Here is a 24,544-nt window from a genome sequence, read left to right as displayed (position 1 = left end):
AATTAACTGTTGGGGACATGGGGAAGAGATTAATTTGACTGGATGAGAGCCTTCTGTAAGGGAATCTGAGATGTTAGATATGCCTTGCTCATCAGAGCTGTGAATGTGTGTTGTTATGATTAAGGATAACTTGGGGGATGAATTCTTAAATTTAATGCTGAGGTCAGGAACCTAGAGCAACTTTTCAAAAGCTCAGTTCTTAATCCCCCATGAAGTATTTGTTGAAATGCATTCTATCATATAAGTGTAGACAACACTTTGCAAAGTTTATGTGGACTTCTCAGAGTCGTGAGTTTACTCATGTATACAGTGCATCCCCAGGAGGGAAAGACCATAGCATACTATGTGTCTCACACTTTAAGCACAGAATCTTTTCCTAGAGAACTCATGAGCAGCTATCCTGTGTGCTAGTTTCTGTTTTATGTGGTTTGGAAAAGATAGTCTTAGATTGTTCTATGTTGGGGTGAGGCATTAAGAAACACTTCTGAAGTGGGGAATAATAAGAAACTATGACCTGTTAAGCCAACCTGCTATTTTTAATTTTTGTAGGCATAGATCTAAGCAGCTAAGATTTTTATTTTATTTAGTTTTTTTTTTTTAATTATTTATTTGGAGAGAAGGCATGAGAGCAGTGGGAGGGACAAGAGAAGGAGAGAGAGAATCTCAAGCAGACTCCTTGCTGAATATGGAGCCTGACACAGGGCTCTATCTCAGGACCGTTACATTAGGACCTGAACTGAAATCAAGAGCCAGATGTTTAACTGACTGAGCTACCCAAGTGTCCTTAAGATTTTTAAAGTACGTAGAAGTCCCAAGATTTCATGGAATCCCAGAGTCATTTATAGGAGCTGATTTCAAGGTATATTTTAAATGTAGTTTCTTTTTAAAGTACTGATTTTCTGGCTTCTGTTGTTCTCGTTGACAATGAGTTTAAAAGACTCCTTGTTGTTTGTATTTTTTCAACTACATTGGCATTACAGTGGATATTAAGAGCTGTTAGATCGTGTATGGTCAGAAAGAGAGAAACATGGCCACCCACATTTCCCGTTTTATCCCCCATACCAACCATAGTGTTCAAGGAAGGGCTCACTAGGACCTATGAATAAAGACATGATGGTGCTGTGGTGGTTTCCAGTCTCTCCTGTAACTCTTTTTTTTTTTTTTTTTTAAGATTTTGTTTATTTATTCATGAGACAGAGAGAGAGAGAGGCAGAGACACAGGCAGAGGGAGAAGCAGGCTCCATGCAGGGAGCCCGACATGGGGCTCCATCTTGGGTCTCCAGGATCATGCCCTGGGCTGAAGATGGTGCTAAACGGCTGAGCCACCTGGGGTGTCCCTCTCCTGTAACTCTTGATAAAGCTTTTAATGCTATTTCTAGCACTTCACTTCTAAAACTCCATTTGGATTCGTCCTGGTAGGACCACGTGATCTAATACTTGTGTGCTATGTTATCAATTCTGGATTATCACAGGATCATGCAAGATTGGATCCCAAAATCATTTCTTCCTCTGCCCATATTTGAAATAGAACACATGGAAAATCGCATTTCATCAATAAAATCCTTAGTTGCTTTTTTCTCTGCCTTTCAATAACTATGGAGGAATTTTTTCCTTTTGGTTTTGAAGTAAACTATTTCATTGAAAATAAATGTCTTAGATAAAAGTAGCCAATTGAGAACATTTGATCCAGAGAAATGTGAGGCAAATTAAAATTGCAATTAATTGGATTGTTACTTGTGAAGGCCTTCAGTTAAAATCTATTCTTTACACATCTTTGTGTTTCTAATTTCAAAAAATGGTTTTCCTTTTATTTTTGGTGTCTTACTGCAGATGGAGGAGGAAATGAGATAGGAGAGCAGGGTAATGTTTTTGTTTGTAATATGACAACTTTCATTAAAAATTGATATTTCAACCTGTATGATCATGATCATGTACTCGATCTTGTGTAATTCTTTTAAACTGAGATTTAGATTTCAATTACGGATGATAGAAGGAAGATTTAAGGAAGATTTATGAAGTGCAGAATAAATCCTGAAGTTATCTTAAAAGTAACATAGTATTTACTTCAAGCTCTACTTTAAAAAGTAGATAAGTGTGTCTTTTAGGAGAAATTGCTTTTTTTGGGAGTGGATGCTTACAACTTGTCTTTCAATATATCTCATTTCATTGTCTTTTGTCACCCTAAATGGTCAAAATTTTCTGCATCCATGTGGAATCCTTTTTATTTAAACTGTCTTCAGAAAGTGTATGTGTGTGGCTATTTTGGTTTGTTTGTATCTGGTACTCTTGGAGATTTTTGAAATAATCAAAAAACACTTAGGTCATAGACAATGTTTACTGTCTTTAAACAATAGTTTACTTTTTTTTTTTTTTTAAATAGAAGGTATGGTGTTGGAGCATGTATTTGAGAAACAGGATAGACAGCATGCAGATTGAGTGTAGGACACTGGAATCCTACTGCTTAGATTCAAATCCTGGCAGTCTACATGCTAGGGATGTAATTTTGGGTCAACCGCCTCACTTTCTCTGTGCCTTAGTTTCTCCTTATGTAAAATGGGGTTGGTGATAACAGTAGCTACTGCATAGAGTTTTGTGAGAATATTTGAGGGCTTAGAATAGTATTAGGTACATAATAAATATTAAATAAATTGGTCATTATTACTAAATAAATTAATAACAAATACTAGACATCTTTGTTTTTCTAATTTCAAAAAATGGTTTTCCTTTTATTTTTGGTGTCTTACTGCAGACAGAGGAGGGAATGAGACAGGAGAGCAGGGTGATGTTTTTGTTTGTAATATGATGATGAGGATCTCTTTAACAGGAAGATAGGATTTGATTATTACATGTGTTTATATGTACACAGAAACCGTATCATTGCCCTTCCAATTAACGACCAACGCCAGAAACGCTCAGTCACCGCAGTTGTAGAAATGACTCCAACTTTGTGTTCCTTACCAGAAGTTGAAAACAATCCATATTCAATTTACCTTCTTAGTTTCAGAAACCTTCGTTGGCCCTTTGACCCTGGAGCTTACAATGTTTACGGTCTTAAACCAAAAATCTATATGTGCGAGATTATTATGATTGTCCATGTCATGGGGGGGGGCAGTTAGTAAGAATATGAGACTCTACATACCTTTTGGTGACATTGCTTTGATTTTTTTTTTTTTGTCATGGCATTAGTGAGTAAAATCAAATTATTAGTTAGCCATAACTTATTTTCTTAGTGAAATTCTATCGAATGCTGTTGGCTGTCATTACTAACCATAAAATTGAGCTTGGTATTTTAGGATGACTATTGCTTGTTAGATGTTTGTCTTTGAAATATTTTGAGAAATATGTTCATGGTATAAACCCAGCCTCATCTCTGAAGTATTTCCAAGTTCTTTGGTTTGGGATTTTTCCTAATAGTTTGCCACTAAAATCAGAAGCTGTGATGTGTTTGAGAAATTCCAAAACCTTTCCATCTCATAGCCCCTGAATTCTTTCTGTAAATGGTTTCTCTAAGATTATAGCCCTTATTCAGCTTCCTGCCAGAGCAGTGACAGTGCACACATTTGCTCTTACCCCTGCCCCCCAGAAGAGATTTCATTCAAGTTATACCATCTGTACCTCCAATTTGGCGTCTCTATAGCAGAATCACTTTTCAATTTGTGTCCATTTTCTTTCTTCCCAGTGACTTATTAGCCATCTCCCTAATCTTCTTGGAGCTGAAGTGTAATCCTAAACAATTTTTATCTTTTCCCTTTCCCATTATTTTCTTCATCCACATGGTTACTGAAACCTTTTGGTTGCCATTAGTATTTTTTTTTCTCCCCAGCTGTCTTTCCTTCAACTCTTTCTTTGCTTCTTCCTTGATCAGGAACTCATGGCTTTATGTCTAGATCATGACCCCCTCCTAATTAGTCTCTATGAGACAGGTATGCGGTCTTGTCTTGGTGGTGGAACTTTCTGATTAAAGCCCATATTTTGTGTTTCATTTCTGGTCTAAAATTTCCAGTGGTTCTGTGTAAAGCCCATCATTGGCCCTTACCATCTTCTCTCTTGCAGGAAGGATTGATTTTCTGTGTGTAGTGTTCTAACTCCAATCATGTCAGCCTCATTCCTGCCTTCTTTTGTTCCAGTCCTTTGGTATCTCCTTCACCCACATTTCTGCTCCCTTGTCTTTGATCCATTCCTCCTGAGCTTCAGCTCACAACTTCCACCTTGTCTTTGCTTAAAGACTCATAACCTTCATTTTGCTTTGTCATTTCTTGCCTTATAAGGCTACTTCACTGTTACCTGTCCATTTTTATATTTACATTTTGCTTTCTATTTTTATACTTCTGTATTTTATATTTTCCATCTTACTGGCTTTTAACTTCCTAGGGGCAGGGATTATTAGGTTTATATTTCTCCTCCATATGATTGATAAAGTAGGCACCTAATAAACAAAAGCAGAGTGAATCCATGGTCAAATCTTGGAGGCATCACCATATGCATAGCTCTGCTAGGGTTCAGATGAGGTGTTAGGAAGCAGTGTTCATATAAATGCAATGCAAATGTAAGGTGATGTGATTAATTGTTGGGCATGTTTTGGACTTTTGCTGCTAATGTCCCTTTTTTTCTGGAATAGCACTTTCCCTAAACGTCCCTTGACCTTCAGAGTTCAATTGGAGACCATGAGATGTGTTTCTGTAATAGGTCTTAACAAATAAAGCCTATTTGCTCATGTCTGTTTATTTACATATATTTTATGATGTCCTTTTTGTTGTGGCAGTTGTTCCTTATGGATATTTGTCTTTCTTGTCCAAAAGCTCACTAAGGTAGAGGTGCTGTTTTACCATCCTCTCATTACTGCTGTGGTCCAAAGGTCCTTCCTCTACCTTTTAGCTGGTTCCAGGCTAGCATTCTGCCGCAGAGCACTGTACACTTGAGCATTTTGGTGGGGGGGAGCATAGCTTCTATAGCTCTAGGGCACAAATGCATCCTTTAAGCACCTGGTAAGCATACCTGTACTTTCGCAGATAAATCGGTGTGTGTCTCCTCTGTGCCCCCCCCCCCCCCCCACCCAGCACACCGCCCTCCCTCCACCCTCATTTCTTTTCCCAGGTGGTCCATATTAGTGAATATACTGTGTTTTTTTTTTTTTTTTTCCATAGGATTTGCATTTGTTCTTCCAGGAGTGTCTAACTGGATGTCCTCTGCAAATTCATCAAATGTGCCATCTTTTCCATCATTTGGTCATCCCCGGGATCATCATCGAACATCGTTCTCCACCACTCTGGTCCATGGATGGTTGTTCTCTTTTGTCCATTCCATCAAATGTCCTGAACACTGTCAGAAGAGGGAAAAGGCTAATGGTAAGAATTATTTTCTACTGTTCTTTGAAACACTTCTTTACTTTTAAGTGCTGCCAGCATGAGATTTCTCTTATGAGTGGGTGGTAGGAGAAGAGTTCACAAATGTTGATTTTGGATATTAACATTTTCGTGATCTTTTTTGGATTCCTTTCATAGTAATGCATCAGGAGGAAGAAGGTGAAAGAGCACATTACAGACAACTTTTTTGAACGTGCAAACGTTTTTAACATTCTGAGCTTCAGATGCCAGCATCTGTTGTCTTCTGGATGTCACCCCTGGCATGACCCACTAGTATTTTATTTTTTTAAAAGATTTTATTTATTTATTCATGAGAGACACACATAGAGAGGCAGAGACACAGGCAGAGTGAGAAGCAGGCTCCATGCAGGGAGCCTGATGTGGGCCTCGATCCTGGGAATCCGGGATCACACCGTGAGTCAAAGGTAGACGCTCAACCGCTGAGCCACCCAGGCATCCCAATCCACTAATATTTTAGACTCGGTATAGCTAGAGGCACACTCATTCTCTCTGTTCTACTATAATCTTTTCCTGCCAGTCTGGTAATGAAAAATTAATGTCATCATTTATCTGCTACCCCCATGCTCCACTAATCACTCATTTGCTGTGCAAGTTACTTGCCTTCTCCTCTAAATATCTGCCAATCTGCCACCTTCGTCCAGTTATTTTATCTGGCCTCTATCATCTCCAGCTGTGGCTCGTTCAGTCCCCTGCTTGTAGGGTTGTATTGGTTACTGGAGATATCACACCTTGCCCCTACCCTCCTGAAATGGATCTCATTGAGTTTTACATCTTGACTAAAGGGCACATGGTAAGCTTTTTAGCATTTCATATCTCATTTCCCTGATTGTACCATATCTGGATCCACTGAAGTCTTTGATTAGATGGTTCTTGTCCTGATCTAGTTTCTGAGAGCATCTCGACTGAACCAGGGTGCATGTAAATGTTCTCCATCCCTCTCTTCCATATCCAGTGGGCACTTAAAACGAAGTGACTATCTGGGGCCAGGAAGTTGGGGGCTCCATGATTACCTCCAAGTTGCTGTATCTCTTATTGTTTCCTGTACTATGCAGACCCAGTTCTTTGTGTGTCACTGTTTGGTGGTATGGTTTGCAGGTCTTCCATCCACTTTGTATTGACCCAGTTGCGGCTTTTACGTGGGCCTCATTCCCTATTTTTTTGCTCAGTTACTTAGTATAATAATCTACTCTTCCTATGTGGCTTCAGCTTGGACTTCTATTTCTTTGTAGCTGAGGTGCCTTCATCTGAATCATTCTTACCAAGACTGGTAATCGTGATACCCAAAAGCCCTTGGCGAGTAATTCTTTGCTCCCTGTGTATTGTTTCTAATGGTCATCATAGCAAATTTCTGCAAATTTAGTGGCTTAATACAATAGAAATTTAGGTGTTCACAGGGCCACACTCCTGACAAGGGCTATGGGAGAATCTGTTCCTTGTCTTTAATAGCTTCTGGTGGCTTCTTTGGCCTGTGGTGGCTTCCCTCTGGGATCTCCATCCATGGCCACATTGTCTTCTCCCCCTACCTCCCTCGTAGGAGTGTCCTTATGAGTACATTTAGGGTTCAGCTGGATGATCCAGAATAATCTCCCCACCTTAAGATACTTAAGTGCATCTGCAAAGTCATTGCCAGAGAAGGGATCATGTACAGTTTCCAGGAATTAGGATCTGTTATGTTCAGAAGCCATTACTCAGACCACTATCCCATGTTTTACACACCTAACGTGGGACATTTCCTTCTCCTGGAAGCCCTGCTCCTGATTATTCCTGAGCCATGGTTAAGCTTGCCAGGCCCTTTGGCTTCTCCTGGCCTCCTTATCCACCTCCCCTGCACCTGGAACATTATATGGAGTTAGAGAAAATATCAAGTCCCTTTTCAGAAATGTCACCCTGTGATGCTCCCTCTCTGTCTCCCACAGAGGCCTTGCCAGTCAGAGCCTCCTGAATGGTCTCCTGGCTCTTTGGTTAACTAGGACATAGTTCGACATTCTGTGAGGTATGGGCTGCCTTCTACTTAGCCAGAATGCACTTTTCCCTCTTTGTCTGTGCTTGGTAATGTATCATTCATTTGGTATGGTTCTGTTCAGATTCCCTGAAACTCCCCTGATTCCCTTCCCACCCTCCTCTTCCATGCGGAATTCATTACTTCTTCCACTCTTCTTCCTCAGCACTGTGTTCATATTTCACTCTAACCCTTACCACATTGTATTCTATTTGATTGCATCTGTGCCTCCTACTCGCTAGACTCTGAGAGCCAGAATACGATAGTATTCATCTTTTTAAAAATTTAATGTGACATACGATGCACAAGTGCTTGACATAATATAGAAATAAGTGTAATATAGGAAACAAGTATTTAATCAATTCAGATATCAATTTTTTTGTAATTCAGATTATCCTAGGGTATATAATATTCAATGCCCTTCTCCCAATTTCCTTATGAATCCGGAAGTAATCATTCTCTTCAGGTGAGCATCCTTGTCTTTTCCAGCTTCTGGTGGCTGCTGCTCTAGGGCCTTATGATGGCTCCATTCAGAATCGACCTCTGTGATCACTTTGCCTTTGTACAGTCCATGTTGGCTTTTGTTTCCAGTGCAAATTGATTAAAAGCATTCTAACTTAATGTATTCCTCACTTAAATTTTTATTCAACATCAGGGGGTCATTACACTTACTCCTCAGTGGAACCAATTTACCTTTATAGGAGAGTTTACTGAACCTGAGACTATAGTCAAGGGATGGTCATCTTGTAGATCTGGACCTTTAGGCAAGAATTTGGAGTTCTATCTGTCAGGGTTGCCTCTTTCAACATATTGGCAATCTGTTGAAACAAAACTTGCTTTATCTTTTCTTTTCTTTCCCTGGATATTTTGTTTTATCTGAATAGGCCTGAATTGGAGTTATTTTCCCCACCTCTTCAACGGAAGCAAGCTGGAGTCAGATTTGCCCACTGCCTCCCTGATTTTAAATGTTATGCCCCATGGGCTGTCTACTGTGGAGTATTGCCTGTGTCTGTTTCCTATTTCTATAGCCTTGAGCATCTTAGGACTTCTGTAGAGGGTACTGGTATTTTATTACATCGCATGTCTTATATTTATGAGAAACTCAAAGGGCTTTGAGGATTTTCTTTCTTGGTATCTAATCTTCTAACTGCTCTCTGAGGTAGACAGCGTGAAGTGTTATCTCCATTTTGCAGATGTTATAACAGAGGTATAGCAGGACTTGAGGTAGGCCCTGCAGCAAATCAGAGGCCAAGTGCAAAACGGCTCCCTGACTTTTAACCTCCATTTTTCTCATCTGGATGCCAGATGACTTAATTTCAATTTTACCACCTATGCCCATTTGGGTTTTGCTTAAAATGTTGGCAGCCTCCTAGAGTAGATGGAGCTACAATTTTCATGTGAATTTTTCTGTCTTTTGTGTCCCTTCTCATTTATTACACACCTATACTCGTGTGTGCATATAATAAAAAATTATATACTTTCCTTCAAAAGAATTTGCATACAAAATCAGGTTCTGTGAAGGGGTTGTTTGGTATGGGAATGGCGTGCAGATGTGCAGATATAAGAGTCTGAGACTTTTGGACTGTCTTCCTTGCCATTTGAGTATACCTCATTGGCATTAGCCACAGACATGAAAACATAAAAACATAACTAGTGACAATAGGAAATGTAAGAAAGTAACAGTAGGTACTCACAGCAACAAATGTTTTCTATTTAGATAATTCTTGAGGCAAATGACAGGATCCCCAAAGTGGGCTCATACTATGACTTTCATACACTTGGCCTCAAATGTTAAGAGTTTTCTTTTTTCTCACTCAGAGGAGAGTTAATACATTTTTTTTTTAATTTAAAATGCTACTGCACACATGCTTTCTAGATGAGATTGGCCTGTTTAAAGAGAATGTCTTAAGGGGCTCTGTGGGTGCCGCATAGGGTGTGCGGCAAGGCTTCTTTCTTCCTTATGACTGAATTTGGAATGCCCCCATCTTTCAGCAAGTGGCATTAATTATACCATTGCTCCTAGAGCAGAAAGAGCAGCCTGGTGGGGTGATTTCCCCAGTTTCTGAGTCTCTAAGGCAGTTTCAGTTTCTGGTTGTGGAATGGGGGTGAGGCCTGGCTCTGACCAGCCACCTTAGGGATCAGCCTCAAGACAGACCCCAGATTTCCCTAAGCCCCGAGAGGGGATTTGAGAACCTGGTGGGGGATGCAGCTTGCTGCCCTCCCCTCTGCCTGCCTTTCCTCCCACCCACTACACTTCTGAGCACCACCCAGCTGCAGTGTTTCTGCCTTGCAACCATTTGGAGCAGCTGGGATGGAGGCCACCCAGGGCTTCTGTGAGCTGTTGTGGCTGCAGGTCTCCTATTGGCCAGAAGCAGAGAGGGTTCTCACTTATCTGCTCTGAACATGGGTGGCCGTGATCTCTTAGGATAATGCAATTTCTCACTGCCTGGGGGTGGGAGCTTATTGTCCTCCTTTCCAGCTTGTTGTTTGAAGCTGGTTTGTAAGGCTTCCGGCTTTTGCTGACTCACAGACACACACTGAAAAGCTCAGTCCTTCCCCCCGCCCCACACCCCCATCCTCATTTAATGGTTTTTCAAAATGACTAAGAAGATAACACATCTCCCTACGAAGGGGTAATTGGCTGAGGTCATAAATAGACCTGGTTGTGCACGCAGGTCCAAGGCTGAAAATCCTCGTCTTCCTCTTTAGCTGCTCACTATTTCCTATTCTGTTCCTGTCTCCTCTCTTGTAGTGTTCCTGGGCTGAGCCACAAGCCTCAGTGTGGTTGGCAGGCAATTTCAGGGGCCTCTCTCATGTTGGGGGGACGTTGTGCAGATGAACGAGTTAGGGGATGGTGTCCTTGTCTCCCTAACAGAACACTGCCATTCCTAGTGGACCTGTGATGAGGAAGCCTCCTCCCCCACCTCTCTCACTTGTGCTTAACTGTAGTGAATGTGCGGGAGGAAGCCAATTCCCGGTGTGTGCACCTGGGCACTTTGTGGATTCTCTCCTAACGGCGTGCCACGAGAGCAGACTGGCAGCTGATGGGTTTGCAAAGCAGAAGATCAAGCTTATTCACAATCGAAGCTTATAGTTTTAGAAACCACATGGATAGGAGTGCTATAATTTTGCAAGATTTGGCAGGCATCCGTGAACCCAGTAGCCACAGTGACTGAGCCTGAAAATGTAGAAACTCAGCTTTCCTTCTTAATGACTTTTAAACCATGTTAGCACATTCTCAGTGTCAGTTTCAATACTTCATTGTACTGATATATATATATTTTTTTTCTAGCAAGAAACTAATGGTCTTCAGGTGCTTTTATTAATTGAGGAAGAAGTGAAGAGTGTAGAGACAGCGCTGCTAACTTGGTAGCATGTGTAAACTTCTTATAATTATCACTGTGTAGTGGTTGGGCACCAGGAAAATTCTAATTCTGTTAGATCCCTTATTTTGTGTGGGGGGCCACTACTTGCCCGAGTCAGTAAGTCACTTAACTGGTAACATGTGCACCTTTCTCAGTGATCGTTTAGACTAATAACAACATACAAAAATAGTTTCTATCCTCTATTTTATTGTCATCGGTTCATGAAAATACTGCCAAAGGGCTGGAAAACAAAATTTTCTCATGTTTTACAACACGGCTACCCAGGGACGCTGGGCCTAATTTGTCCTTAGTAATTTTCAAAAAGGACTCTGTCCTTTAGCTCCCCATCAGTGTGCAGAGTGTCTTAAAGCAAGCTGCAGCCTGATATAGACCCTCTGCCAGTTTCTAGGCCATGGAAGGTTCTGGAAAGTGGATCATTTTCCCCTTCTGGTAGATACGATGTAAATTTTAGATGGTGTGTGCGTGTGGGTACATGTGGTGTATTTGTGTTTGACATATATATACATAGCTCCTAGTACAAAACTTGTAAAATCTTTTGGTTTCACTAAGGCTTGTCTCCAATGTTTGTGCCTTGAATACAGATTATAATAAATAGAGGCAGGCTCTGTCTGGAAATGCTGGACATCTCTGCCTGAGTTAGAACTCTTGTTCCAGGCCTCAGGGGATAAAGACAGTGAGTTGTTTTCTAGCTTGCCCTGGAGCCCTTGAGCCTTTGCAGATGGACATAGCTGCTTTTCTCTGTGTGCAGAATCTTGCCTCCAGCCTCCCACGGTGTGGGGAGAGGGGAATGGGAGGAGGGAGATCTATCTATCAGCCTCTGCTAAATGTCAGCCACTGTGCTGGGTGCTATATATGCATTTCATGGCACCTATACCACAGCTCTGAAAGTAAGTATTTTATAAGAGGGGCAGTGTAGAGCTCCAGAGCTGGGACTGGAGCCAGTCCACCAGGATATAATTACAAATTTACCACTCTTAGAGTATGTGATTTGTTCATGCCTCAGTTTCCCCATTGTGAAGTGAGTGTAATACAGGACTAACCTCAGTTGCTTGTTGTTGAGATGTAAAAAAAATTTTTTTTTAAAGATTTATTTATTTATTCATGAGAGACATACATAGAGAGAGGCAGAGACACAGGCAGAGAGAGAAGCAGGCTCCTCGCAGGGAGCCCCATGTGGGACTTGATCCAAAGACCTCAGATCACGATCTGAGCTGAAGGCAGATGCTTAATCACTGAGCCACCCAGGCGTCCCATTTGTTGTTGAGGTTAAATAACAAATTGTAGAGTGCTTAGAAGAATCTCTACCACATAGCTTTAGAGAAGTATTTTGTAAGTAAAGAGGATAGAAATAGAGGTCAACGTGCCCAGTTTGTAGAAGGAAGTAGCTGGGTTAAGGTCAGAACCTGAGTCTGTTAGCTTGGAAGAAATGGTCTTTCTACCTCACCGCTCACCCTACTTCCTTTTTTTCCTAGTTGTATTTGGGTTGGTATCTTAGCTCAGTTCTCTTCACTCCTCCTCACCTTGCTGGGTCAGGGGTGGGTTTGGTCCCTAAATCATTCTGGTTTTCCCATTTGTTTGGCCTTGTAGAGACATCCTCAGGCCTATGATACAGAGCTTAAATGTTAAAGGTGGTCCATGGAGACAGGGGAGAACAGCTCTTTCCTCCAAAAGACTTTGGGGTTGGAATGACCACTTTAGTTGCACAGTCAGTGTTTTAGAATGGAAAGAACAGTCGTTCGTTGTTCTATGTGTCAGTTCTTCCCCTCCCTCTCCAACACGGAAGCATCCTGTGAGCAGCTTCCATGGCATAGACTTCCCACCATACCAAGCCTTTGACTTTCTGCTGAGCACATACATAGCAGCTCAGGGGTATTTGAATTGAGGAAGGAGAACATCACATTTAAAAGCCTCTTCCTGTCTCTAAACATAAAATGCCATGGGACAGCATTTTTCCTTTTTTATGGTGGCAGGTTCAAGAGTTTATAGGCCAGATTTTGGGATCATTGACATGTCCTTTGCTTCCTCTGGCAATTCCTTCTGCAGTTTCCATCATAAGCTTCTGTCTCTCTCTCATAGGCCTCCTAATGTTGAGGAGTTGGCTTGGACCTGTGTATCTTATGCCAGCTCTCCTTCTTTTACACTCTCTTAAGAAACTCTGCTAAAGATGTAGAACATATTTACAAAGTTCTTAGGTGTGGCAATGAGGAACATAACATTTGGTCTCCAGAAATGAAAATATAGAAGGGATTTGATTACTTTTGCCTCTGTCCCACCTATCTTACCTACCCATGTCCAGTTGACTTTGGACAGGAGTTTTCAATAACGTTCACATTTATGTAAACTGCAGTGGTTTCTTTTTTTTTTTTTTTTCCCCCGACTAAGGATACAGGGTCTTTAAGGCAAGACAACACTATTAATAGCATGTGGATGTGTGTGGTTTATTTTTGTTTTCAAAATGGAAATGTTTCTTTGGGGTTTTGGCATGCTCTTTGATATGTTGAAAGATGAGAAAGCATCATTTGGGAAACTCAGCACTCATACCATATTAGGAAATTTACAGTGCTTCGGATTTCACATTTAATGTTTTAATTGCCTGGTTTGGTAATAGAAAAATTTCAAACTCCTCTCTTTCATTTAAAGTTACCACCACTTTCCCCCCTCTCTTTAGCGGTGGGTTGTTTCCAGCTTCTACTTCCCACTCCTGGTTCCCATGTGGACTGAGTAGTTGAGAAAGCAATTTGTCACATGTTATCTTGAATGACCATGTTGACTTCTGACACATGCGGTTGTTTCCTGGGACCCTTGTAAGTATGCTAAAGGTGTGACCAAACTGGAGCTGTGTTTTTGAAACTTTTAGGTTCTGTTTGAATAGAGGGTGCTACTCTGAATGTTCTAGAAAGTACATACAAAATCAAAGAGAATGCTGCCATCTTGGTCTGGGGCAGTATTTGAGACATACACTTTGCATTACAAGAGATGGACATGCCGATGGAGATGGGATGACAGAGTGGAGAAGGAACAGAAGTTGAGTAGTTCATGGAGTTTAGGTGTTCTGGAAAAATCAAGACCTGAAATAAAGTTAATATTTACTCTTCTTATAAATCTCTTCTTATGGAAGGAACAGTAGTGGAAGGATTTCTAAAAGTCATTTCTTGTGGACAAAAAGATGTGGAGAGAACAAGCCTATATGTCATCTTTAGTGTCCCACAGAGTCATGAGGTTTAGAAGGGAAATGTGCTCTCCTCTGGGGGAATTGAGGCTCCATCACTAGGCAGCTGAGAGTAGGGATTATGTTCACTTTTCATGGACCACTCTCTCTAAATAGAGTTCCAATTAAAATGTCTATTTCATGTTTCAATATCCAAATATAATTTTTAATTATAGAGTAATCCATGCTTAGTGTAGAAAATTTGGAAAATACAGGAAGACCTCCAGAAGAAAATAAAAATAACCTATAATTATATAAACCAGAGAGAATTTGGATATATTTTTTTAGTATTTATTTCCATGTGCTTATGTCTGTATGCATTTTTATTTAAGTAGGATCTCACTGTATATGTGTTTGGAATTCTAATTATCTTTCTGTAATAATAAACACAGTATTTAATGGTCATATTGTAATTCTTCATAAGTTTATCCCAGAATTTCCCCCATAGCTTTTCTGCTGAGCTAATTGTGGTCAGGGTGGTTTATTGTGTCAGGTTAAGCACTACCAGGAAGAGCATGGGGAACCGAGTGCTCAGCAAAATGTTGTTGATTGATCTCACTGGTGGCAATTTGTCTGTTTTGTCTATATTTCCTTTTGCTTTTCCATTTCTTCTATCGTTCATTTTGTCAGGATTGAGGATCACTTGGTATCCTTGTTTCATGTTTCCTGCTTGTCTCCCTCTCTCTCAAGCATGACTCCATGCCCTCTTCATGTGTCCTGTTCAACTACCACAGAACCTCAAAGGCTTTAGAAATGAAGTGACAAGGTAATTTTTTCCTGTCATTTTTTTGTTTTCTTGGTAGCCTAATCAGTGCTATTTTCTAATTCTTAATATGCTTCTTTCATCTTTCCTCCTTTGCCAGATTCCCACATTTTATAACCCAGATGTGGCTCTCCTCGTCGTGGGAGGTCCTCCCCACATTTTAGAAAGGGGATGTGGAATATATATATGTGAAGAATTTAGAGATCAAGCAATGAACAGTGAAATGTGGGCCCTTGATGTACTAGGAGATCAGGAGGGGAGAGATGAGTGTGAACTAGTTTATTCAAGAAAGGCGTCATAGAGGGGTGCTTGTCTGGCTCAGTTGGTAGAGCAGTTGACTCTTGATCTTTGGGTTGTGAGTTCAAGCCTCATGTTGGGCATACATCTTACTTAAAAAAAAGGTGACTTCATAGGTATAGGTGACATTTATCATGGATATGAAAGGATGACAGGATTTACATGGAGCACAGGGAAAGGGAAGGTATTAATGATTGCAAAGGCAATAAACAAAGGCCTACGAACTATTAGTAGCAGTGTTTTGTGGAAATAAATATGGTATATAAGTGCAAAGTTGAGGTAAGGAGGATGTCTATGTATGATGGTCAAAAGGGGAACATAATGATCTCTCTGAAGTCAATATATGTGGTCGGTGGAAGCCCACCGTGAAATTCTGTAACTCCTTTCTAGACCTGCTACACAGGTCTCTTCAGATTCCTGACTACTGCTGTTCCCGCAGTCATTATTCTAGCTCCTTCTCTCTTCAGTCTTCTCCTGAAAATGCCGTTATGTTCAGACAACAACATTGTCACAATGAGTTTCCCAAACACTATCTCATTTGACACTCATTGGACAGGCACTGCTACACCAATTTAAAGCAGGAATCTGAGGTTCAGTGAAGTTTAGAAACTCTCCTGAAAAGTAACTTAACAGATAGCAGAAGCAGACTGTGAGACTCGGGCCCAGATGTGGTCCCTGCCCCTTGTGATCAGTCATGCCAATGCCTGTCATGTAGGCCCTTTCTGTTAACTCATGTGCTTTTTCACTGGTTCACTAGTTTTTGGCAGATCTTGACTAAGTACCTCCTATGGGCAGGACCCCAAGTTATGACAAAGATGCACAAAGTTTACGTCCTGTTTCCCCTTCCAGTTGGATAGGATTCTTGATGCCGAGCTGTCTGGTACAGTCTGCATGGGTGGTGTTGTGGGTGTATCACGAAGGTACTTTAAGGCTGAAATTTTGGGAGGGACTTAGTTTCCCAGGAGGGGAAGCGATATGTTAGCTTTGTGTTGGGGAAAAAATTGGGGGATTCCTTTGCAGGAATCCATGCCTTAAAGGGCCAAAAGGTGAGAGAGGGTGGTGGTTGGTATATTTGGGAGTTCAAAAATAGTCAAATTTGCCTGGAATCTGGTGTGCCAATTAGGAAGCAGTAGAAGATAAAACTAAAGAGGTAGGTGGATCCGGGGTGGCTTCGGAAACCATGGTTAGAGACTTAGCTTCTCAGTGCAGTGGGAGGGGACATCAGGCCTGGATTGGCCCAAGCTTGCCATGTCAGAAGGTTCCTCTGATGCAATGGGAAGGGTAGTCTGCTGAAGAAGAGCCATTAGCAGAGGTAACAAGGTAACCTCTTCTTCAGGGTCTGGACTAGTGCTCTGAAGCAACCTGAAGCCCGCTCTTCTGGAGCAAAGCTTTATGAGCTGGAGAGCAGAGAAGGGAAGTCTGCTGTCCCAACACGATTCTGGCCCAAATGCACACACCCTATTCCAGTTCCTTATAACATCTGTGAAACTGAAGTTAGAACATAGCCTCAGAAGCCATAATGTCAACAGAGATCTGGCATTTTGACTACCCTTCTCCAGGTAGATAACCAAAGGCTGAGTTTGATTTCATTAAAATGATATACCTTCTCCTTTGTCTTCAAGCCATGGGTCTTAAAAATGGAAGCTATTTAAAAAAAAATTATTTTTCCTAAAAGTTGAGAATCGTGGTCAAGTAACGGTATATAGCTAATGGTAATAAAAACGTTGTAAAAACAAAATGGAGCTCAGGAGCTCTTCATTACACATCAGGTTCACAAATAGGAGCTTGCTGCAAGGTCAAGCAAAGAAACTTGGTGGAAATGTATGTCCTTCTGGCCAACAGGCGGCGAGCTCAGGCTGGCAGCGTAGCTGGACTTCTGTCTATGAGAGCTGCTCTTTCCTATGTGACGAAAACATGTTTTCTCTTGTCGTCCTTTCTACATTTTTCTCATAAATAACTCCCTTTAGAGACCACTTCTTGAATGTGTTCTTCCCTTTCCTTCTAAAAAGCGACGTGATAGATTATCACAAAGAGCTGGTGGGGAAGGATCCCACAGCAGAAGGTGATGGAGCCACCTGCAAGCGAGGGTCCTTACAGTCCCCTGGGAGCTCTGAACTTGCTGGTCCCCCCCAGCATCCCTCCAGTGGCCTCATTGTTCCTCTTACCTGAGGGGAAAGAGTATGTGACTCTCCTGGCTGCCTTGCAGTCTCGTTGCCATGGAAACTTCCATTCCACACACCTGATTCACACATCACGCTTGACTCAGTCCAGACAGAGGTCACAGACTGGCATTTGCCCTTTGTTTTCCCCTTCTTGTGTTTTCCAGGCACTTAGAAATGTATCTTGAGAGATGAGAGGGTGGGCAGTATCATGTGTGACCAGGCTTTGTTGGCAGGGGAAGAAATTTGGGAGTTTCAGAAATCATAACTGTGAAGGGAAGAGCAGAGCAAATGGGGAAGTCTGTATAGTTTTAAGCTTCTCATGCAAGGAGAGGCTTTGATTCCAGGCCATCTGAAGGTCATTTTCTGGATTTTTCAGGTGAGATGGGAAACGAGTAGAATGGATTCCAGAAGCTGTTGCTCCTTAGTGGGTTTTCTGTCCCATTTTCACCAAATTATCCACTAATCTGAGGTCTGTGTTGTTGAGTCTGTTGAGTGTGTAGTCCAGCCATCAATTACAGCTGAGTCTTAAGAATCAAGTCCTCTAAAAAAAAAAAAAGAATCAAGTCCTCTGATGATATTTCTCATACCATGGCTTGACTTTTATATAAAGTACACTATTTTAGAAAGCACCAATAATTTTGAGGAAAATATCATTAAGGGTCAGCACACGTGCTGGAATATGTTTCTGTTTCCCTTCTGATTTCTTTCTTCCTCTTGAATAATAACTCCTTTAATATATAACCTGGAGAAAAGGACCTGGTAGGAGAGATTAACGTTCTTTCCCAGCCAGAATTTTTTTTGCATAGATTGAGAAATTTTCCTTTGATTCCTGTTTATAAGGCCAAGTTTCAGAAATTAAAAAGACGTTCACTTTGACATGGTAATCATTCTTCCTAAAACGAGATTTCAGACCTTTCTGTGGCTCAGTTAGGTGTTACCCACATCTTGGCAGTGGAGTTAGCTAGTCAGTGGCTTCTCAGTCTTACCCTGCTTGCTCTTCTGGTTCTTCCAGTTTGCAAATTTTCCTCCCCTTCAGGTGGTCTCAGTTTACAAAGTGTGCCCTCACAGCAGTCAGGAGACCTAGTTTGTAATCCACCAGGCCTGAGTGAAAAATCTCCTCTCTCTTGTATTGGGCATATATATTCTTTTTTTTTTAAAGATATTATTTATTTATTCATGAGAGACACACAGAGAGAGGTAGAGACACAGGCAGAGGGAGAAGCAGGCTCCATGGAGGAAGCCTGATGTGGGACTCGATCCCGAGAACCCGGGATCATGACCTGAGCCAAAGGCAGACACTCAACTGCCGAGCCACCCAGGTGTCCCGGGCACATATATTCTTTAAGTGTGTATTTAAATTCCAGTTAGTTAACATGCCATGTAATACTAGTTTCAGGTATATGATATGCTGATTCATCAATTCTGTGCATCACCTGGTGCTCATCACAACAGGTGCACTCCTTCATCCTCATCACTTGTTTCCCCCACCCCCTTCCCCTCTGGTGACCATCAATGTGTTCTCTAGCATTAAGAGTCTGTTTACTTGGTTTGCCTATTTATCCAACTTTTGTTTTGTTCTTAAATGCCACATGTGATGAAAATCATATGGTATTTGTCTTTCTACGATTTCACTTAACATGATACTCTCTAGCTCCATGCATGTCATTGAGAATGGTAAGAGTTCATTTTTGTGTGGCTGAGTAGTTTTCCATTGTGTGTGTGTGTTTGTGTGTGTGTGTGTACACACATATACACCACTACTTCATCCATTTATCAATCGATATGCAGTGTTGGGCTATTTCTATAATTTGGCTATTGTGGATAATGCTGCCAGAAACATTGGGGAGGATGTATCCCTTTGAGTTAGTGTTTTTGTATCCTCTGGGTAAATACCTAGTAGTATAGTTGCTGGATCCTAACGTAGTTCTATTTTTACCTTTTTGCAGAACTTCCATACTGTTTTCCATGGTGGCTGCACTAGTTTGCATTCCCACCAACATGGCAAGAGGGTTCCCCTTCCTCTTGAACGTGTTTTATCAGATGCAGTTTCCTCATCTGTGAAATGGCATTAATAACTCAAGGTTGTTGTTAAAAATACTGTAATTTAAAAAGCACTTTGCTGGCAGCCCGGGTGGCTCAGCAGTTTAGCGCCGCCTTCAGCTGAGGGTGTGATCCTGGAGAACCAGGATTGAGTCCCACATCAGACTCCCTGCATGGAGCCTGCTTCTTCTCCCTCTGCCTGTGTCTCTGCCTCTCTCTCTCTCTCTCTCTCTGTGTGTCTCTCATGAATAAATAAATAAAATCTATTTAAAAAAAATAAAAAGCACTTTGCATAATGTCTGCTACATGATATCTATTCTTGCCTTGCTAGATAATTTTGGAAATGACATTATAGCGTCTGAGAGCATCTTCTCACCACCACTACAACTGAATTTGTTGTTGCTGACTTAGGCTTGGACGAAGATAGACGTTGGGCTAAGAATATGAGTGGTGGATTAAACGAACTAGAGAATTCTTTGTGAAAACAGAGTGTGTGCACACCTTCCCTTCTTTCTGACTTGTGTGCGCACCCTCAGTCTAGTTTTTGAATCTCACTGCAGGTTTGAGCCACAAAATGAGAAGGTTGTACCCTTCGCAGAAGGCAAAATGCTGTCCTAGTGACCGTGTGGCTTAGAGAGGGGTGATGCTCCACCAACGTTCCCAGGCAGTCATGTGCGTGAGAATTTCCTTTTTGATGATCCAAGAGCCATTCACGTCTTCCTGTCTCCTCTGGAGTCTCACCTCCTTTGCCCTTCTTTTCTTGGCATATTGTCTTTTTTTTTTTATTATTGTGGTAAAATATGCATAACATAAATACATCATTGTAACCATTTTTCTATGTATAATTCAATCACATTAGGTGCTTTCATGTGTTGTGCAAGCATTACTGCTGTCCATCTCCAGAACGTTGTCATCTCCTCAGACTGAAACCTCTACCTATTAAACAATAAATTTCTATTCTCCGTTACCCCCATGGACAGCACCCACTGTTGCTACTTTCTGTCTCTGAATTCCAGATAGATGATTCGTATTAGTAGAATCATGCAGTCACAGACTGTTGTGATTGTCTTATTTCACTCAGCATAATATCTTCGGGGTCCATCCATGTTGTAGCACATGCTGGAATTTCATCCTTTTGGGGGGCACCTGGGTGGCACAGTTGTTGAGCATCTATCTTAGGCTCAAGTTGTGATCCCAGGGTCCTGGGATTGAGCCCCACATCAGGCTCCCTGCATGGAGCCTGCTTCTACCTCTGCCTATGTCTCTGCCTCTCTCTGTGCATCTCTCATGAATAAATAAATAAAAATCTTTAAAAAAAGATTTCATCCTTTTCAAGTATTCTGATACCACAGTTTGCTTATCCATTCATCTGTCAGTGGGCATTTGGGTTATTTCCACCTTTGACTGTGGTGCGTAAAGCTGTTATTACATTGGTGTGCAACCATTTGAGCACATTTTCTTCTTTTATTTTGGTAAAAGATGATGAGATGTTCTATTGTGTCAGGGTCCTCATGTGGATTCTTCATTATCTGGAGCATTGATTGTGCCATGCATTTTCTTCTCATTGTGGTAAAAATACAACATGAAATTTATCATTCTGATCATTTTTAAGTGTACAGTTCAGTGATGTTAAGTATCATTGACATTGTTGTGCAACAGATTTTTCAGCTTTTTCATCTTGTAGAAGTATAACTCTGTACCCTTTGAATGGCAGCTTTCTTCGCCACTTCCCCGAGCCCCTGGCAATTGCCATTCTACTTTCTGTTTTTATGGGTTTGACTACTTTGGATATCTCATATACGTGGAATCAGACAGTATTCTTTCAAGATTGTCTTATTTCGCTTGCCACGATGTTCTCCAGCTTTATCCATTTTGTAGCATGTGATAGTTTTCCTTTTTTAAAGCTAAATAATTTTCCACTGTATGTATATAGGACATTTTGTTCATTCATCTTTGGACAGTCATTTGGGCTGCTTCCACTTCTTGGCCATTGGAAATAATGCTGTAATGAACATGAACATGGATGTGCGTATATCTTAGAGATCTATTTTCAGAGTTTTTTCCCCTTGGTATGCATATTGAGAAGTGAGATTGCTGGATCATATAGTTATTCTATTTTTAATTTTTAGGGGAATCTCAACGCTGCTTTCCATAGTGGTTGTAGGATTGCACACTCCCAACAACCATGCGCAAGAGGGTTCCAGTTACACCATATCCTCACTAGCCCTTGTTTTATTTCGTATGGGGGTTATCCTGATATGTGTGACATAATTAATATTGTGGTTTTGATTTGCAGTGAATGTTCTTATAACAGTCTTAAGGTATTAAAAGTAAACAGTTGGGCTGAGCAAATAGGTAGACTCTGGATACCAAGGAGCCTGGAAAACTGCAGGCTCCCCGATGAGCTGTTTCATCTCTTCGTGACAGCTCCTTGCCCTCTGTCTGCTGGGTCTTCTGCACGGCTCAGTCTCCCCTGAAGGCCTGGGGGTTGAGCTTGATGTCAGTGGTGTGGCCTGGCCGACAGACAGTCTGTCGCCCGCTCATCCTTTCTGAGTCCTGGCTGATTAGTAAGCATTTTCTCAGCAGCAGATGAGTCAGAATGAAATGTAGCTCCAGATAGAAATTATTTCAGAAACCACTATGTCTCACTCCTTTCTAACCATTCCTATTGACTATTTCTATGTTGATTTAAAAATATTACTGCTGGGCGTGCCTGGCTGGCTCAGTTGGTGGAACATGCGACTCCTGATCTTAGGGTCATGAGTTTGAGCCCCACGTTGGGTGAGGGATTACTCAAAAATAAAACTTTTAAGAGAAATAGAAAAAATGAAAAGATCACTGATAATCTTAAGTCAGTATTCATTCATTCTTTCTTTCATTCATTCAACAGCATTAGTGGAATATACAGAAAGAACCATGCTGTCCAATAGAAATGTAATATGAGCCATATAGGTGATTTTAAATTTTCTAGCAGCCTTGTTAAAAAAGAAAAGCCCAACAGGTAAACCAATTTAACTGTACATATTATTTAACATGATATATCCAAAATGTTATTTTAGTATGTAATGTATATAAAAATGGAGAAGACAGTCGACTTTTTCATACTTAGTCTTTGTAATATACTGTGCATTTAAAATTGTAGCACTCCTCAGTTACGTTTGGCTACATTTCAAGTGCTTAAGAGCCACATGCATCTAGTAGTCACCTTATTAGATGGAGGACCTAGCAGACTCAGTCAGGGGCTCGAAGCCTTGCAGAGGTCAGCCCTCGGCTCTGCCCCAGTGTGCCAGATGCACTGCTAAAGAATAAACACGGTGTTGTGTGCTCAAGAGAGGGAGATGTGCCTCGAGGGTCACAGCGGCCCAGAAGAGGGGATTCCTGCAACCAATGTGGATTGTCCTGCCATCTCTAGACCCCATCCCTTTGAGCTACCTCCTCATCGGAGGGCACTGAACTGGAGTTCTGCATTGGACCCCAGTCCATCAGACATTCACTTTTTGCCTCCTGTATTAAGAGCCACTGTCATGTTTACATTTAATTACAGGCTCTGCTCTTGCCACGGGCCTGTGAGTTGGGATTTCAGGTCCACATCCCAGTACTCCCGGCCTGCCTTTTGCCCCCAGGGGCAGAATTGCCTGCCTATCCTTGAGGGGACTTCATTTAACCAGCTGCACCTCTTCACTCCTTGGGCTGGAGCACCTGCAGAAGGATAAAAATGTGGCATGGAGATAAGGAAAGGAAGGAAAGCATTGTGATTTTTTTTTCTTTGTCCAGATACCTGTCCACTCACCCCTGGGAAGTGACACTAAGAGTTGTGGGTGGTAATGGAAAGGTCATTGTCATCAAATGAGCTGTCTTGTGGATCCATCCTGAACCCCTTCTGTGCCCAGGTTCTCAGGCAGCTCCTGCAGTTAGGCAAGCCTGTGCATTTCCCCGGCTCCCTGCAAGGAGGAAGGGTGGTAAAGATGTGTTTACAGATAGTCAGCCTGGAAGCACAAGGAAGGGTAGGGGCCACTTCCACTTACCTTCCACCTCCTTTTGGCTTTCTCTTCTGGCATTGCTTAAGGTCAAAAAAAGGATAGGAATTTGGCAGAGCAAAAGTATCGTGGTCTTTCCCTACCCCTCCATCTCTTCTCCCTCCTGAAAAGCCAGGGCTGGTTCTACCCTGGTCAGTTAACACTCAGGGACTTGAAATTCCTTTCCTACCATTGATGTGTAATAGGCTTGGACATAATGTGTCTCTCCAGGAGATGAGTGAAGTGGCAGAGAGAGAGGGTCAGATGAGGCCAAGGGACTGGAGCCAGAGTCTTGCCAAATTTGGCATGGGAGCACTTTGGCTGCTGGGCATGCTGTCCTCATGGGAAAGGACTGCCTTGGGGTGCCATGGTGTTGAATCCCTGTGTTGGTAGGCGGAGTCAAAGACAGTGAGCCAAGAGGACTTTGGGGGAGACAGGGTTGAGTCTGGCCCTTCAGAATGATTAATACTGCTAGCCAAGTCTGAGGCTGTGCTTCTGACATCACCTAATCTCTTTTAATCATATTTTAAACTTTATTAGCATAGATTTCTCCAGGAATTGTATATGCCTCCCAGCCTTAGGAATCTGGTCTATAGCCTAAAGACCCTAAATAATTACCTAATGTAAAGGAGAAGCCAAAGTAAAAAATGTTTCCTCTCCCAGGAAAATAAAATAGATGAAGGTAGAAAAACTACTCTTGCCACTACTCTACACTCACAAAACTCCTTCAACTCAATGTTGGCTTCATAATAGGTCTTAGCAGATAGTATTTTTATTGACAAGAAGTATTATATCAGGTAGGGGGTTAACTCATTGATATGAAAACCGAGGCCACGCTATTTGAAGGTCACACATGTGTGCTTAATGTTGTTCTGGATCAATGTTCATCCATGGTTTGCTTTCTTGGTTTGTTACCTGTGGTCAGCTGTCATCTGGAAACAGGTGATCCTCCTGGAATGTGGTGAGAAGGTGAATGGCAGTCTCATGCTGCTTCATGCTGCCTGCATCATTCACCTCCCTACTTCTCATCCCATAGGTTATCTTTCCTCTCCCATCATCACAAGAAAGGTTAGTACGGTGCTGTAAGACATTGAGAGAGAGAGATTACAGCCACATAGCTTTTATTATTGTATATTATTGAAAGTGTTCTATTGTATTATTCATTATTGTTGTTAATCTCTTACTGGGTTTAATTTATAAATTGAACTTTATCATAGGGTTGTATGTGTAGGCAAAAACAGTTCTCTGTAGGGTTTGGTATAGTCTAGAGTTTCTGGCATCCACTGGGG

At 41.6% G+C, this 24,544-nt stretch overlaps 1 protein-coding gene across 10 annotated transcripts in view; it reads left to right on the top strand.

Moving 5' to 3' along the window:
- LOC144306748 (uncharacterized) overlaps positions 1 to 24,544 on the top strand; it is a 476,591-nt gene that overhangs the window by 282,037 nt on the left and 170,010 nt on the right. For all 10 annotated transcript variants that reach the window (XR_013373827.1, XM_077886290.1, XM_077886293.1 and 7 more), the window contains one exon: positions 5,145 to 5,345. Coding sequence is in view for 9 of the 10 variants with exons in the window: in XM_077886290.1 (XP_077742416.1) it covers positions 5,145 to 5,345 (201 nt within the window). In the remaining variant the exon portion in view is untranslated. The remainder of the gene's footprint in view (positions 1 to 5,144; positions 5,346 to 24,544) is intronic.

The sequence above is a fragment of the Canis aureus genome, chromosome 37 (genome assembly GCF_053574225.1).
Source record: "Canis aureus isolate CA01 chromosome 37, VMU_Caureus_v.1.0, whole genome shotgun sequence".
Taxonomy (NCBI): domain Eukaryota; kingdom Metazoa; phylum Chordata; class Mammalia; order Carnivora; family Canidae; genus Canis; species Canis aureus.
The sequence above is the reverse complement of the archived record's forward strand: the minus strand, read 5'-3'. Positions and strand labels throughout refer to the sequence as shown.